Raw genomic sequence first — 15,490 nt, 5'->3', positions numbered from 1 at the left:
CATTTGTATGTTAATCTGAAACATGCTCCTGGGATTGTATGTCCATATTCTAAGACAAATATCAATGGTGGCCAAGTGTCATAGAGGCATACCATATATACCCAGTTCAATTCCGGCTGGGGACATTCATTGTTGCATGTCACACCTCCCTCTCTCTGTGCCCTATGTTTTCTGTCAATAAATAAAGGCAAAATGGCCCCTAAAAATATTTTTTAAAGTCTATTTACTGCTGCACTGGATAGTAAAAATTTAAAGCACATATAAATAGCACAATATTACAAGGATATTCCGCTTGTCATGAGGACGCATTTTAGGCTTTTCGCACGTCAATTGTACACCATGCAACAAAACTATGGCAACGTCCGCAGTTAGGCAAAAAAAACACTTAGTTAGGTTTAGGAAACATATCATGGTTGGGTTTAAAATAAGTATGTAAACTAAGTAAAATACGTACGGAAACATTGGAACATAAGTACGGAAACAAACTTCATTAAAAAACACGTCTGGAACACCACGGCCTCCTGGTTGAAAGTCCATCCACCACCCGTCTCGCCCACCATAAGCTGTGTTTCACACATTTTTTTATTCTACATCACTAACTCTGGGCGTAGCATAACTATGCAGATGTGTTTACATTGTAGTCAGTACAGACTACATGGCGTTCTTATTGCACGCTAAATACCTTTCTCATGTCATTCATAGGCCTTTTCATGCAACCGGGCTGACGCAACTAATTTCTTTAACGTTATATGCGATCAGAGGTTGTAGCGAACTCAGTGTTACAGCTAGAGTGAAGATACTGGCATCATATGAAACTAGAAACCCGAAAGAATCCATTGGTACCAACCATGTCATACTAGCTTGTCGCGATAGAATCTAAAAAACGCTCCAAACTTGCGCTAAATTTTGGCAAGGAAAAACCAGCATGGTCCCTTGAGCTCTGACCTCAAGATATGTGAATGAAAATGGGTTCTGTGGGTACCCACGAGTCTCCCCTTTACAGATATGCCCACTTTATGATAATCACATGCAGTTTGGAGCAAGTCATAGTCAAGTCAGTTCACTGACACACTGACAGCTGTTGTTGCCTGTTGGGCTGCAGTTTGTCATGTTATGGTTTGAGCATATTTCTTATGCTAAATGAAGTACCTGTGAGGGTTTCTGGACAATATTTGTTATTGTTTTGTGTTGCTAATTGATTTACAATTATAAATATACACATAAATTTGCATAAAGCAAGCATATTTGCCCACTCCCATGTTGATAAGAGTATTCAATATTTGACAAATCTCCCTTTAAGGTACATTTTGTACAGATTAAAAAAAAAAGTGTAATTAATTTGTGATTATCCGCAATTAACTATTTTAATCGATTGACAGCCTTAATATTTATACATCTAGCACAGAAAAGCCTTCTTGGCGTACTGCTAAAGCCTCTTGTGAGCCATTGAATGTTAACAAAATGTCCTTTGTTAAAATAAGTTCTTCCAATTTCACTATCCAGTGCAATAGTAGACGCCCATTAATATTAGAATGTGGACAGAAAATCTATAAACAATTTTTTTTAGCTTTTCAGAAAAGGCCAATAAATGAAAGCCCTTTATGAGAAAACACAGCTAACCTTACTTCAGCCTTCTCCAAAACATAATATGTGGCTTGCAATATTTTCTTCAGTGACTCTGAACCCCATGATTCTGCACCAGTTAACCTGTTGTGTGTTTTGACTGCCATACGGATAAGTAGACTATAACAAGGCTTAAACAAATGTCTTCTTTAAGTTAATTTATGGAGGTTTTTATGAGCATATAATTTTTCTCTTAAATGCTTTGCTCCTCAGCAATGAAATGCACCTTTTTATGATACAAAGTCGATTCAGCCTTCCCATTTTCTGCTAATAATTCTAAAACAGACTTTGAATCGAACAGCCCTCTCACTACAAACAATTAGGCTACTCCCATCCTTACTTGTTATTTCTTCCATCAATCAATAAGAACCAGAGAGAGCGCTCTGAGAGTTTGATAACGCTACACTGCAGCGGGCGATGAAATAAATGATGGAACATGTGACTGAATGAATGACACAAATGGGAAATAAACAAATGAGTAAAGCAAAGGAAACAGTCTGTGTGAGCAAACAGAGGGAGGAGAGAAGAGATCACGGTTAGGTTGGAGAGCAGATTTTGGAGAAGGGTTAGCAAAAAGCACAACCATTTATCAACCTGGAACTCTGGCTTTGTTATTCAGCTGACGCACACACACGTTTGTACTTCTGTACTTGTGAGGAACCAAAGTGAGATAATAATAGATTCTCTACCCCATAACTGCATCCTTAAAAAAAATCGAATCATGACCCTTCAAAAAAGTGAGGAACCGTTGTAGGCAGCTCCCTGCTACTCTGGCACACATGTTCCAGCTCTGTCCTAAATTACTCAACTTTTGGAAATCTATTTCTCTTAACGGAGCTAATAATAAGATCGTGACCTTTGTATTGTTAGCGTGCAGGCTGGTTCTCGTAAACAGGAAAAGCCCACAACCTCCCAGTTGCATTTTATGGTTGAGAGATGTCATACAGCACTTAAAACTAGAGAAACTCAGGTCAATGCTTCGTGGCTCTGCCAACAAATTTGAGGAAATGTGAAGTCCTTTCCTGGACTACGCTGAATCCAAGCTTTAAATCTCCCCATATGTAATTTGTGGACCTATAGTCATTGTCATTATTGTTTTGATACACCGCATCAATGACATTTTTATGTTGAATTTGTAATCATCTTGAAGCCCCCCCTATTTTTAAATTTTATTTTATTATTTTATTCTATTTATTTATTTCTCATTGTGTTTTTGTTTTTAATCCTTTGCCAAATATTAAATTTTTTTTTGTCCTTTTGTGCTCTTTTGTTTGTAAAACACAATATTGTTTGCATTGAATATATTAAATAATATTGAGTATGCATTGATACTTATCTGTAAAACTAAAAACCAATAAACACATTTTAAACTTTCTCTTTCTTGAAACATTACTTTCCAAAAATGTATTCAACTTCCAAAAAGGTCTTTGATTTTCTTTCGATCTCACTCAAATTGGTCCTCACAAAGACAGAAATACAACGCACACACACACACAGAACTAAATTAATTGAATACATTAGTCATTCGTCAGAGTTTATCAATGAATCCACTCATCCATCCATGTTTGGCTCACAACTGTTCTGAATCACCCCCTCACCGGTTTGGAGGGGTTGTCCCCCCCGCCCCCCTGGGTGTCTCGGGGGTGGCGTGTGCGTGAGAAATGCGGGCTGCTGTCTTTGCTGATGTGTCCTGACTCAGCTATGTCCACTCCGCTGTCCTCACTGAGGGTCTGGCCGCTGTCTGACAGCTGAGACAGGGCGCCACCTGGGGGTAAACACGACATGATGATGTTTGGCCTTCAAATGTTATTGTATGAAAGCAATCCAACACTTTCATTTTTTATTTTATTGGTCGTACTCAACTTCTACTTCAACTTTAAGAGAAAAAAACAACCCAGATTTTTAGATTTATCCTGAAAAAATCAGATTGAATACAAGATTAAAAGCTTATTAAGATTATTGATGTTTTGCATGCAGTGGTAATCGTACACGGTGTTCTGGGTAATTGCTCATTTCAGCACATTTAGTCCAAGTAAATACATATTTGGAGAGATTATACATATATTTATACACATAATACGTCATACTGCCTTTTTTCCTCATGTTATTGCAGATAATGACAATTAGCAAGCCTCAAAATCTGCCCAGTGTCACTCAATGTTTCATAATCACTATAAATAGGTGGGAAATACTACATTTTGTTCCTCAAAGCTTCTATATATACATCTACAATCAATGGACATTTTTACAAAATAGGCAGCTCCAGGACAGTGGTAATAAGTAAATATGCCTCTTCCATTAGAGTTGTTTGGCTATCAGTGTTACTGTTCATTCATTTGAGGGTGGGCGCTACGCTTCGGCGACAAAGCCATAAGTCGGGATGGCGTTATCTGCTGTAACCACCATATGAGCGCAGTGCAGAGCGACGGCCGTGAGCCAGCCAATGGGGCACGCTCACATGCAATAAAAGGCACCTGCGGAAGGCTCGCTCGGATTACAACACACGCAGAAGGAGAGCGACTTCATTCTCTGCTCGGGTAGACATTACTCCGCTACATCTTTACATAGCAAGTAGTTGTTTGCTGCTTTATTAATGCTCTGAACATCATATAAACAACCTTTAAAAAAAATCGAATTGTTATGAAATTTGTGTGCACAAAATATTTTTTTAAAAAAGTGTTCAGTTTATGGCTGTTGAACATAATGTTTTGACATCTTTGACATTCTAATTCACATGCACTGATGCCTAATTCAAGGGATCATTTTCTGACATTATGTATTAAATGACTAATCATTTAATTTAAAAAATATTTTACAGATTAATCAATAACTTAAATATGTTTGTGACAGCAATCTAAATTTTCTTTATTTTTTTTTCTTTATTATATTTTCATTTTAAATCTATATTCTTTTTAACTTTATTTTTAGCTATTTATTTTCAAGTGATTTTTATTATTATTATTATTATTATTATTATTATTATACACTGCCATATGTTCAATTTGGGGGAAGGTTCTGTGTTGTATGTATAAATGTGTTAAATGTATAAAATCAATAAATATATCAAATAAAAAAATCAATAACTTAAAATAATTATTAGTTGCAGCCATACATGTGCATGTTATTAATTTGACGACACAAATGACTTTTGACCCTTACATGTACTGTATTTTACTTCCGGGGCTCTCTCACCTCGAGCTTGGGGCAGCGGGCGCACCTCGTTGACGTCGGGCTCTGCGTTGGGCCTGTGAACCTCCACTGTAACAAACTGCTGTTTAGAGCCGGGAGAGGATTGGGAGGCTTTGGACATGGACACTGGCTTAAAGGGAAGAGAAGGGGGCGGAGGAGGAGCAGGGAGTGGAGGTGGAGGTGGAGGTGGAGGTGGAGGTGAAGGGGATGGGGCAGCAGGTGTGGCGACCCTGCCGGGGGACTGGACCCTGGGGAAAGGGCCGATGTTGTGCTGTGAGACCATGGACAACTGAGCGGATGTTATTTGCTCTTTCTTGGAAGGTACCGAGGGATCTCTCTTTCTGACGACCGCGTAGTCCCGAGACGGGTCCCTGGGGTGTTGATGCGAGGCGGGGACGTGTCTTGGCTCTTTGCTGTGGTTGTGAGAGGCCGGGGCTGTGAAGTACAAGCCCGAGTGGGAGGATTCGGACGAGGGGCATTTGTTGAGCTGATCTCGTCTAGTTGGGCGCCTCTGCACCCCTGGTGGGGGCGGAGGCTTGAAGGAAGGGGGAGATTCAGCTGTGGTGGACTGTACGTCGTCCTGAAGTGAGAGGATATATTCATCATTGATTAGGGGTGTTACAATGACCGCAACACAAAGTGTGACCATACTGTATGCATTATGGAGCTTGCATTATGAGTTGCTACGCTGCATAAATTAAATGCCAGATGGCGCAATATTATTCCATCCATTAACACTGTCAAAGAAAAAGTATTCACAAGCTTAAAGTCTGAAAGAAGACATTTACTCTGTATAAGGACATACAAGATATTAGTTATTCTTTTTTTTAGTTGTATGTAGATAAAGATCTACTGGGTCACCTCACACCTTTTCTCACTTACCTCTAGTATCTACAGTAGTTTTGGTTTTATTTATCCAGGTCTTGATATATCTGTCTTCTATCTGACTTCTGCTGCCTCCCCAATACAATGGAGGTGAATAGAGTTGAATTTGCGGTAGTCACAGCATTGAAAAATTACCTTTTAAAAATTCAGAAACTAGATTTTCCAGAACAACAGGACAACTTATTTATATGTACTATATATATTTTTATCATAAGCTATATAAATACGTGTTGATGTTGGATTTTCCAATGCTGTGAGCCCCATAAACAAAATGCCAATAGAAGTGTGTCTTGGCTTTTTAGTTACACGCCTAATTTGTAACATGCAGAGGAAGTACATTAAAGCAAACTTTAAGCCCAGTGTTCATATTCTTTCTTTATCAATCTAACCACTTTCCACTCACACGACTGTATTAGACACCCGTTTAACCCCTCCACCAGTTTTAGCGACAATAACAGCCGTCTTGAAGACGTTAACCAGGTCGAACCCGTCGTTGCTTGTTGTGCGATTCCGCCAGGATCCTGTGTTTCAACGTAAAGGTGCTCTAACACAAACTGAATGGTGGGATGAAGACTGAGACATGAATGGCTCACCAAAAAAGACATCAAATGAGCAAAGTGAGAAAGAAAGTTTTCAAAAGAAAAGTAAGGTATGATTTGAGTGGCAGGTAGCCTTGCATGGCTGCAGACTAAAAGCTTCCTCCTCGACCTCTCTCTTGTCTCCTGCTGTTCAGGAATAAACTGATGAGAACTCTTGATATCTCCTGTTGCTTTGGAAACTGCAAACGTTTTTTTAAACTAAGGAGAGGTAGGAAGAGAGCTGGACATGCCAGATTGCCTACAGTGATCAGTTTGTCCTCGGTCCACACAGCAAGAAAAGAATAAAGAAAGGCTGCACAAACTCTTACTCCCATAAAGCTCTACTTGTCTTTTCTTTCTCTTGATCTCATTTGGTGCAAACACTTGTTCCACCACACCTCAGTCTACAATACAAAGCCTGCATGTCAGCAACGTGACGTCTCGAGTACCTCCTATCTCTTCTCTCCCTTTTTTTTTAATACCATTTTCTTCCCACCCCTCCTCACTTCTCCCCTGTGTCGCATCCATCTTTATCAGGCCAAAGCAGGGGCTGTGCCTGCCTGCCTGCCTGCCTGCCTGCCGGGCTCACCAGAGAGATGTCGGTCAGCAGCGTGTTCAGACTCTCCGGAGGACCCGCCTCATTATTCTCCACCACGCTGTCGTTCTGAGAAACACAGGAGAGATATGGAGGAAGAGGGATGAAGAAAGGTGCAGAGGTGAAAAAAGAAAGAGGGGAGGGTTACGAAAGAGAGCAAAGACAGGAAAAAACAGAGAGGGAAGGGGGGGAGAAGAGAGTGATTAGAATGAGAAAGAAAGCTTGTGAGCAGATGTTGAACACAGATGTGCTTTTGTTCCAAAATCGCAAATGTCGATAACACTTTATAATAACCATCATCACGGTACATCTTGAGCAGATCAAAAACGTGTGATTAATTTGCAATTAATCACGATTATCTATGGACAATCATGTGATTAATCACGATTAAATATTTTAATCTATTGACAAACCTAATTATTTCATATTCCACAAACTAATGATAAAATAACAAAAATAATAGCATCACTAATAATTAGTAAACATTTGTAATTATCATTTCATTGTTTGTTAACAGTAAAATAACTATTAAATAAGTTTAAATTAATATAATTTTACCATTTACAAATGATGGTTGTTATAAAGTGTTACCCAAATTAGATTTGGTGGATGTTCCACGTCTCCTAGAAAAAAAGGAAAGACGTGAATATCTGTTTGCGTGTGCTTGTCAGTCTTAAAGTTTATAAGGAAGGCAAGCAAATAAGACACACAGCCACACACAAACACAGCTATCATGTCTTGTTCCACGAGAAACACACACATGCCGGGAAATCGATAGAGAACCATCAGCTGAGTTCAAAGCTGGATTTTGCAGCTCAATCTCACCGACGTGGTGGAGGAGAGAAGGTAATTTGCAGCAGATCTGTGAGCGATTTCAGAGCGGAGAAGCTGAGTTCAGAGAAACCGCTGCCCTTCATTTAACTCTGCCACTAAACCAAAACAAAAGCCCCATCAATTCAGCTTAATTACCCCTCGGTGCTGCACGGGGAGCACTTACAGACAATTTATTTATTACAAGAGTCAATCGGCTCTCTACATGCGGAGACGCTGCTCTGCACTGTAAGCAGTCGGAGCATGCTGTGTTGTACGACTGTGTTCATCCATAGTTAGCATCCACAGAGTGTGTGTGTTTCAGTCTACCCAGAAATCATATTAGGCACTTCTGCAGGACATGATTTACATCCGATGCCAACGTTCAGTGCAAATGCAGGAAGTAGTGGGATGTTAAAATCTGCCCTGCATTTTTTGTTACAGTAGAAAAAAAACGATTCTGCGTCACCCCACGATGACAAAGGCAAGACAAAAATAAGTTGATAAGTTGATAAGCAGACAGCGTTAGCTGACACATGTTGAATGACAGCCCCCTCATTTGCTTAATCAATGCCAAAATGCATAAAGAAGTGATAAAGAAATTTATATAGAAAAGAATACAGAAATAAATAAGTTTGGGGAAATAAATGGGGATGAGGGGGTTTTCAGGTTACTTGTTTTATGTACTACTTTCACTAATATTGTTTTTGGTACATTTAATGGTATATTTATTTATTTATTTATCAAGTAATCTATTTATTTATTTTTCATTTTGGCAGGTTTCGTCCTCCATAGGGAGCAACTTCAGTGTCTCACTCAAAGGACACTTGGACATGTGGACAGTAGGAGCTGGGGATCGAACCGGCAACCTTGTGGTTGAAGGACTCGCTCTACACACTGAGTACAACCAAACGCTGAACAAGACATTTTGAGGCAACGAAAATGTTACAATTAAAGACAAAACACGGACAACTCCCAGACCGGAAAGCGCTGTGGTAGCGACCTGTCAATCACAAGGTAGCCACGCCCTAAAGCATCCCCTGCTTTATGGTCTATTTGACTCTAAATGGGACCATAATTTACTAAATGAACATCATGCTGTATTGAAGGAGACTTGAAACTAGCGATTGAGACCATAAACTCTTTACAATGTTTACTGAGGTAATAAATCAAGTGAGAAGTAGGGTCACTTTCTCATAGACTTCTATACAATCAGACTTCTTTTTGCAACAAGAGGAGTTGCCCCCTGCTGGCTGTTAGCAAGAATGCAAGTTTAAGGCACTTCGCATTGGCTTCACTTGTCAGACCCGGAGGTTGACGCCTCTCAGCAGGAAGTTAAAGCACCATGATCACTAAACTGACGACCATCTTTAAAGACAAATGATGTGTCATCTAGACTGAACAGCTAAGCTGAACTTGCAGCTCTGATTTATTTTACATGAGAAGCAGCAAATGACTCAAGAGGAGCCTGACAGGATGACGGATGCAACAACAATGGAAGTAATTGTGATTACAAACACTACTGATCTGCCCGCAGATGCCTGGTTGTGGGAGGTGTCGGTGAGAAGTTGAAATATGATCCAGGAGGTACAGTTTGAGCAATACTTTAGATTTAGGAGTTTAAAGGCTTACCAGATGCCAAAAGACTGCACAGTGGATTGTAATACTTCATCATGACAATTGCGGGATTAAATGCTAGAAATACAGCATGGTATTCTACCTGGAACCTGCATGTGTTTGATCTGATTGGGTCAGCGTAATTAATGTTGGCTCTTTCTTTAGGCTTTTTGAAAGTAGTTTAGTTTCGTTGCCTAAACTTAACCATATCTCAACCATACTGATATTAGTAGGAATAATCTGATTAAAAAAGACTCGGTCAAAGCCAAGTATATGTCTGGACCATGTATGGTCAGTCTGTGAATTTGTGGCTAAATTGTTACACAAATAGTCAGTGGTCATGTCTATAATGTTAAATCCAGCGCTACATGTCCACCAGGTCCGGCGAGGACACTAAGGAGACGCGCTGCTCCAATCAACTGGCCGTTCAAGCGGTGACGTACACTATGATTGAATGCACTTGATTGGTCCCTGATTTTCTGCTTGCCGTTTCAAACAGGAAACAATACGGCGGCCTGTTCATAAACTTTTTGTTATTCCGTCTAAACAATCCACCAAAATCTACTTCTGAAAACATTTTAAGCGAGAAATAGGCTATGCCGCTGCTGAATCTTTATTAATTTTAGAACTAAATGACCTAGTTTCACAGCTTTGTCCAAGTTTCGTGAGCCGGACGGGCTCCAACTCGCCGCAACACTCCCACCATGCACTGGGCGACTGCTTCTCCTGCTTTCCATAGGAAATGAATGAAAAGCGTCAACACGCCCTCTGTCACCGGATTTAGTGGAAATGCGCCGATAGAGGAGCACTCGCAACGGTGAGTGGAACCGCTGACACGCCAATCTGAAAACGTAAACAATGGACTGTTCCCGCCTTTACATTTTGAAAGAGCACCAGCCAATGAGGAAACTCCAACACTCGACCGACCAATTGTGTAACTTCGTCACTCAGTGACAGACTTTTGCGTTTGTAGGGCAGGCCCTCTGAGGTCCAGGCAAAAACATTGTCTTCAGTGTAATCTGAGGTTTTGCAGAACCATCCAACAGCAACACTGTGCTTGTCCAGCATGCTGCAACTGTAATTGTGAGTCTATCTCCACAATGTGTACGTGTTTGTGTGTGTGCACATGCATCGGTATGCAGTTAATTGTATACCTGGCTTGCAGAGTGTGGTTCAGAAATCCTGTGTTGTTATCCTCCCAAACCCATCCAGCTCTCTAATCTGCTTCACACAGCAGTGGTAGCAGTCACCCATGGGCCCATATAGACACACACGGATACACACTCTCACACATGTAAATGTCGCTTCTCGGAGGGGAAGGCAAAGAAAACCCATCTGATGCGTGTGAAAGAGACGGACCGGTTGGTGAAAAAAATCTGCAAACAGTCACCAGCTTATCTCTGCTGTCAGCTTAGACGCTCTGTGTATATGTTTTTGTTCATCTGTGAAATCACCGTCTTCGTCCACAACCAAACACACGGATGCCGACGCATTTACTGTACTAACACATCTGGTTTTGAATTGTTAGCACAAAAAAAGCTCTTCAGCAAACTACTGATGTGATTAGAAACATAAAGAGAACAGACGAGGAGGGGCAGTTGTCTCCCAATTTGAAATAAATCCTGATCAAATAAAAATGTAAAAAGTGAGAATTAAAGAATATTTCTCTAAAAGGCAAAGTTAATGTGCTTTGCTGTAGTGAAGAAGCATTGGATTACACAGATGGAACAACAGTTTCTTCTGAGGACTGACTGGAGTATGTCATTACAGTACTGTATATTAGGCTCCCTGGGTAAATCTGACAAAAGCATATGTCATATAAGGGATAATGTACAGCAGTAGGGGTCTTGCATCGGGGTTTATTTCACAACAATGACCCGCTAGCTGTACATTATTACGCTTATTACACAGCTACTTACTTAAGAAATCAATAATTTGACACAAAAATGGTCGGCCAGAGTCCGACATGGTAAATGGTAAATGGACTTGCATTTATATAGTGCCTTTCTAACCTTCCTACCACTCAAAGCGCTTTACACTACATGTTAGCATTCACCCATTCATACATCCATACACTGATGGCAGAGGCTGCCTGCTTCTAAATATCCTCAAATAAGATCTTTTCTCTCTCTGTAACAGGGATCTCATCCACACAAAAACAACCAGAGATGTCCTGTACAGTCACAACACAGCCTATGGACTGATAATCATAAGGGCAGCGGAGAGACACTTTCTCTAAAAGCACCACAGTTATTGTCCAAATCAAGGGAGAGAAAAACACTGCAAACAAATTCACTGCAAAACCACAAACCAAGGTGAGAGTCGGAGTGTATGTACGTGTGTCTGGTACATTTCTACATCTTCTTGTTTAGTGTGTATCCTGCACTGTGTGTGTGGGTTTAAGTTGGAAAGCATTCATCACTTTCAGCAGCGACTCCTACCTCCATCATATCTATCAGCCAGAGCAGCCGTTCCTACAGAGGAGGAGAGGTCGGAGCGAGGGGGTTATTGAGGTGGAAGAAAAACACAACCTATCGAATATCAGCTGAAAGACTTTCCAATCTTAACAGGAAGGCATTGAAACGTGTCGTTGACAAAGTCCACGCCAGAGCAGGGTCTTTTCTACAGCAGAATCCGTTACAATCCATGGAAATATATCACGCTACCCTCTCTGCCTCTGTCTCTTTCTCTCACGCACACATATCCAAACAGACAGCGAGACAGACCAGCAAAACAAAACAGCAACACCATCCATCAAAATTGTTTGTACCAGACTGAACTGTTGCTGTTCTTTCAAAAATATAAGAAATGCAGCAGCAAACATGGAATATTAATTCTAAGCAGAGAGACCTGCCATCTTCTCCCCAAAATATCAACATTTGGACACATTTCATGTTTCCACGCACCCAATAATTCTTAAATAAAACAGCTATCAATCACTTAAAATACTGTATTTAATCACAATAAATCTCATGATTGTCCATAGTTAATCACGATTAATGCAATCTGTTCAAAATGTACCTTAAAGGGAGATTTGTGAAGCATTTGATACTCTTATCAACATGGGCGTGGGCACATATGCTTGCTTTATGCAAATGTATGTATATATTTACTATTGGAAAACAATTAACAAGACAATGACAAATGCTGACTTGACTATAACTTGCCCCAAACTGCATGTGTTTATCATAAAGTGGGCATGTCTGTAAAGGGGAGACTCGTGGGTACCCATAGAACCCATTTTTATCCACATATCTTGAGGTCAGAGGTCAAGGGACTCCTTTGAAAATGGCTATACCAGTTTTTCCTCGCCAAAATGTAGCGTACGTTTTGAGCGTTATTTAGCCTCCTTCTCTAGTACGACATGGTTGGTAACAATTTAGTTTCATATGATACCAGTATTTTCATTCTAGCTTTAAAACGGAGTCCACTACAACCTAAAAAATCACAAGTTGCGTTAATCCATTAAAGAAATTAGTGGCATTAAAGCGAATTTGCGTTAACTTTGACAGTCCTTAAAAAGAAAAGAAAAACTGTCCATCTCAATTAACTCAGGAATACTCATTAAATCAATTAGAGCCACATTGTTATCCAACTGATAAAGCCAGCCTACCCGTGCAGAGCTGAGGGTGGTGTTGGTCATGAAGCTGGCTGAAGACGAGGTCAGAGTGTCTGGGTACGACACCATGGACAGGGAGTCTTGTTGGTGGGCCGTGGCTCCAGTTGTCCCCTGTCGCGCCTTTAGAGCCTGAATTTCACGTCTCAGCACCAGCCCGTCAAAGTGCTCCAGGTCCTGTGGGGTGACCAGGCCTCGCACCTCCGACAGCAGAGAGAACTGAGGGGTAAGGGGGTACAGAGGGGGAGAAAGAAGACGGCAGGTATGATGAATCACCATCTAAACTTAACCTTAAACCAGGACTGAATCACGGTTTGCAATACCAAAACTGTGAACCTTATTCTAAACTGAACAGGGTCTCGATTAAAACCCGCTCTGATGGAGATTGAACTGACAGTTGCTGAGATGGTTGAACTTCAAGAATATCTTTCAGATGAGTGGAGCGAAATGAGAGCATTCCCTTGAAAAACAAGTGATAACATACCCCTACTGAGTTTTCTGATGATTTTGTACAATCATATTTTTGTCCTCTAAAAGCAAAACAGAAACTGTGCAACAGCTCAATCATAGGAGTGTTTTTCAAGGAAGAGAAATGTGCGTGTTTATATATAACCAGTTAATGCTCAGTATCAAGGACACAGAGAAATATGATTTTTTTCAAAGATTATCCGTCTCATGACCTGCTGTCAGGATATAGTGATAGCTTTATAAAAATATATTTTTAGTTTAGTTTTGTGTGATGCTGGTAGGATTAAGTTTAAATTTCTCACTAAATCTAAACCAAGATCAAACCTTACTCTTATTTTAGATTAATTCATGTTGTATTTTTGTACAATAAAAAAGAACTAAACCAGAAACAACCCATCCAGTAAGGGAGAAGCACTAAATAGAGTGCAGGGCAGCTGGAGAAGCTTTCCGTGGGTGTATGATACTGTGAGCGTACTGAGATAGAATCTGAAATAAAACGCCTTTGATTTATTGTGTTTATGAACAAGGTGAACTACTACAGACTGTGAGAAAATCAAGAGACTTTTAAGAGCCGGGGATGAAGGAAAAACAAAACAGTACTGTAAGCATCGGCAAAAAGCCTGGGCATAAATCTCAGAAGGGCTCAGGAAACTTCAATTCAGACCTCGCAGCAATCACACAGACTGTAACAGGAGTCCTGCATAAAGAAAATTGATTCTCTTGTGATCTTTCCTTTCTCATTCAAGCCTCCTCGTCCTTCACCTTGGCGTGCGTGTTGAGCAGTTCGAACAGCGCCACGACCAGCTGCTCCACACCGATGTGTCCGTCCCGGTACTCCTCCACGTAGTAGCCCATGGTCTGCCGCTCGGCCTCCGTCAGCAGGTGGCGCGCCTGCTCCTCCAGCATGGCCCGCGACTGGTTCACCAGGCTGGACAGGGTCACCTGTGAGCCCGCCACGCCTTTGTAAAACCCAGGCTGGTGTAGATGGAGGAAAGGGGAAGAAAAAGACAAGAGATGGAGAACACATTATTCATTTTTTTCATTGTTTTAAATTAAGTTTTTAAAATGTATTTTTAACAATTGATTTTTTTTTTTTCCTTTCGTGGGGGATGGAGTGAGAGAAAAAGAACGATCGCGGAAGGAAATCGAAGAGGTGAATGTCAGCAGCTGTAATGTAAGATTTTATAGAGACAGGGAGAGGTGTCTATAGAGACAGGGAGACACCTCTCCCTGTCTCTATAAAATCTTACATGAGGATGACGGTTTAGAGACGGATGACGAAGGAATGGAGGAGAAGAGTAAGAGGGTGGAAAGGAGGAGTGAAAAATGAGAAAAGAATGAGGAGAACAACACGAACAAGAGGAGGAAGAGGGATAGTGGAGTAGGAGGTTGAAGCAGGTTGGACTATTATCTCTGTATATTGCATATATTCTCTGTACTGTGAACCTTTGCAAAGCCCCATATCAATATTTTTGCAGTTATATTGAATATATTTTTCATAATTTTATTGTCATTTTCCTATTCTATATTTATGTTTCTTGACTTTTGCAGTACTTTGCTTATATTTTTTATTTTCTCTTAAAGAGGACCTATTATGCTCATTTTCAGGTGCATACTTGTATTTTGGATTTCTACTACAACATGCTTTAATGTTCCAAAAACACATCACCATCAAGGATCATCATTTTTTTTTTCTCTAATGTCCTCTGAAGTGAGAGGTTTTCCACAAAGCTATGCAAACCTACTGCTTCTTTTCAAACTTTAGCAGGGATACTCAAGGCAGCGGAGCACCAACATGATGCGCCAACATGTGTTGTTGCCATCTTCTACCATATTCATCGGTTTAGGTTTTGTTATTCAATCTAAACTCGGTGGCGGGATGTTACTTTATTTTCCATGACACTGGTAACGTGTTGTAATGACACTGGTGTGTAGCCTCAGCATGATAAGTGGCTACAAGTATAGGCTTCATTTGGTTGTGTGAAAATATCCAAAGTGCAAATCAACAGAAGCAGTTTTAATTTGCCTATTCGTTCGTTTGTGCTGAAAGTGGTCGAGCCGGTCCTGATCATGGTTTGTGTTTCAAGTAAGAAGAATGAATGTAAAACA

At 40.5% G+C, this 15,490-nt stretch overlaps 1 protein-coding gene across 3 annotated transcripts in view; it reads right to left on the bottom strand.

The window, feature by feature from the left end:
• Positions 1 to 15,490, bottom strand: part of whrna (whirlin a) — a 153,504-nt gene that overhangs the window by 11,560 nt on the left and 126,454 nt on the right. For 2 of the 3 annotated variants that reach the window (XM_074616755.1, XM_074616756.1), the window contains exons 8-12: positions 14,144 to 14,356; positions 12,911 to 13,132; positions 6,865 to 6,939; positions 4,816 to 5,392; positions 3,222 to 3,388 (exon numbers count right to left, since the gene is read on the bottom strand). In XM_074616755.1, coding sequence (XP_074472856.1) covers positions 3,222 to 3,388; positions 4,816 to 5,392; positions 6,865 to 6,939; positions 12,911 to 13,132; positions 14,144 to 14,356 — 1,254 coding nt within the window. The remainder of the gene's footprint in view (positions 1 to 3,221; positions 3,389 to 4,815; positions 5,393 to 6,864; positions 6,940 to 12,910; positions 13,133 to 14,143; positions 14,357 to 15,490) is intronic. The other variant, XM_074616757.1, reaches the window with a different exon arrangement.

Source organism: Sebastes fasciatus, chromosome 19 (genome assembly GCF_043250625.1).
Source record: "Sebastes fasciatus isolate fSebFas1 chromosome 19, fSebFas1.pri, whole genome shotgun sequence".
Lineage (NCBI taxonomy): Eukaryota > Metazoa > Chordata > Actinopteri > Perciformes > Sebastidae > Sebastes > Sebastes fasciatus.
Note: the sequence above shows the minus strand (reverse complement) of the source record. Positions and strands in the feature narration are given on the sequence as shown.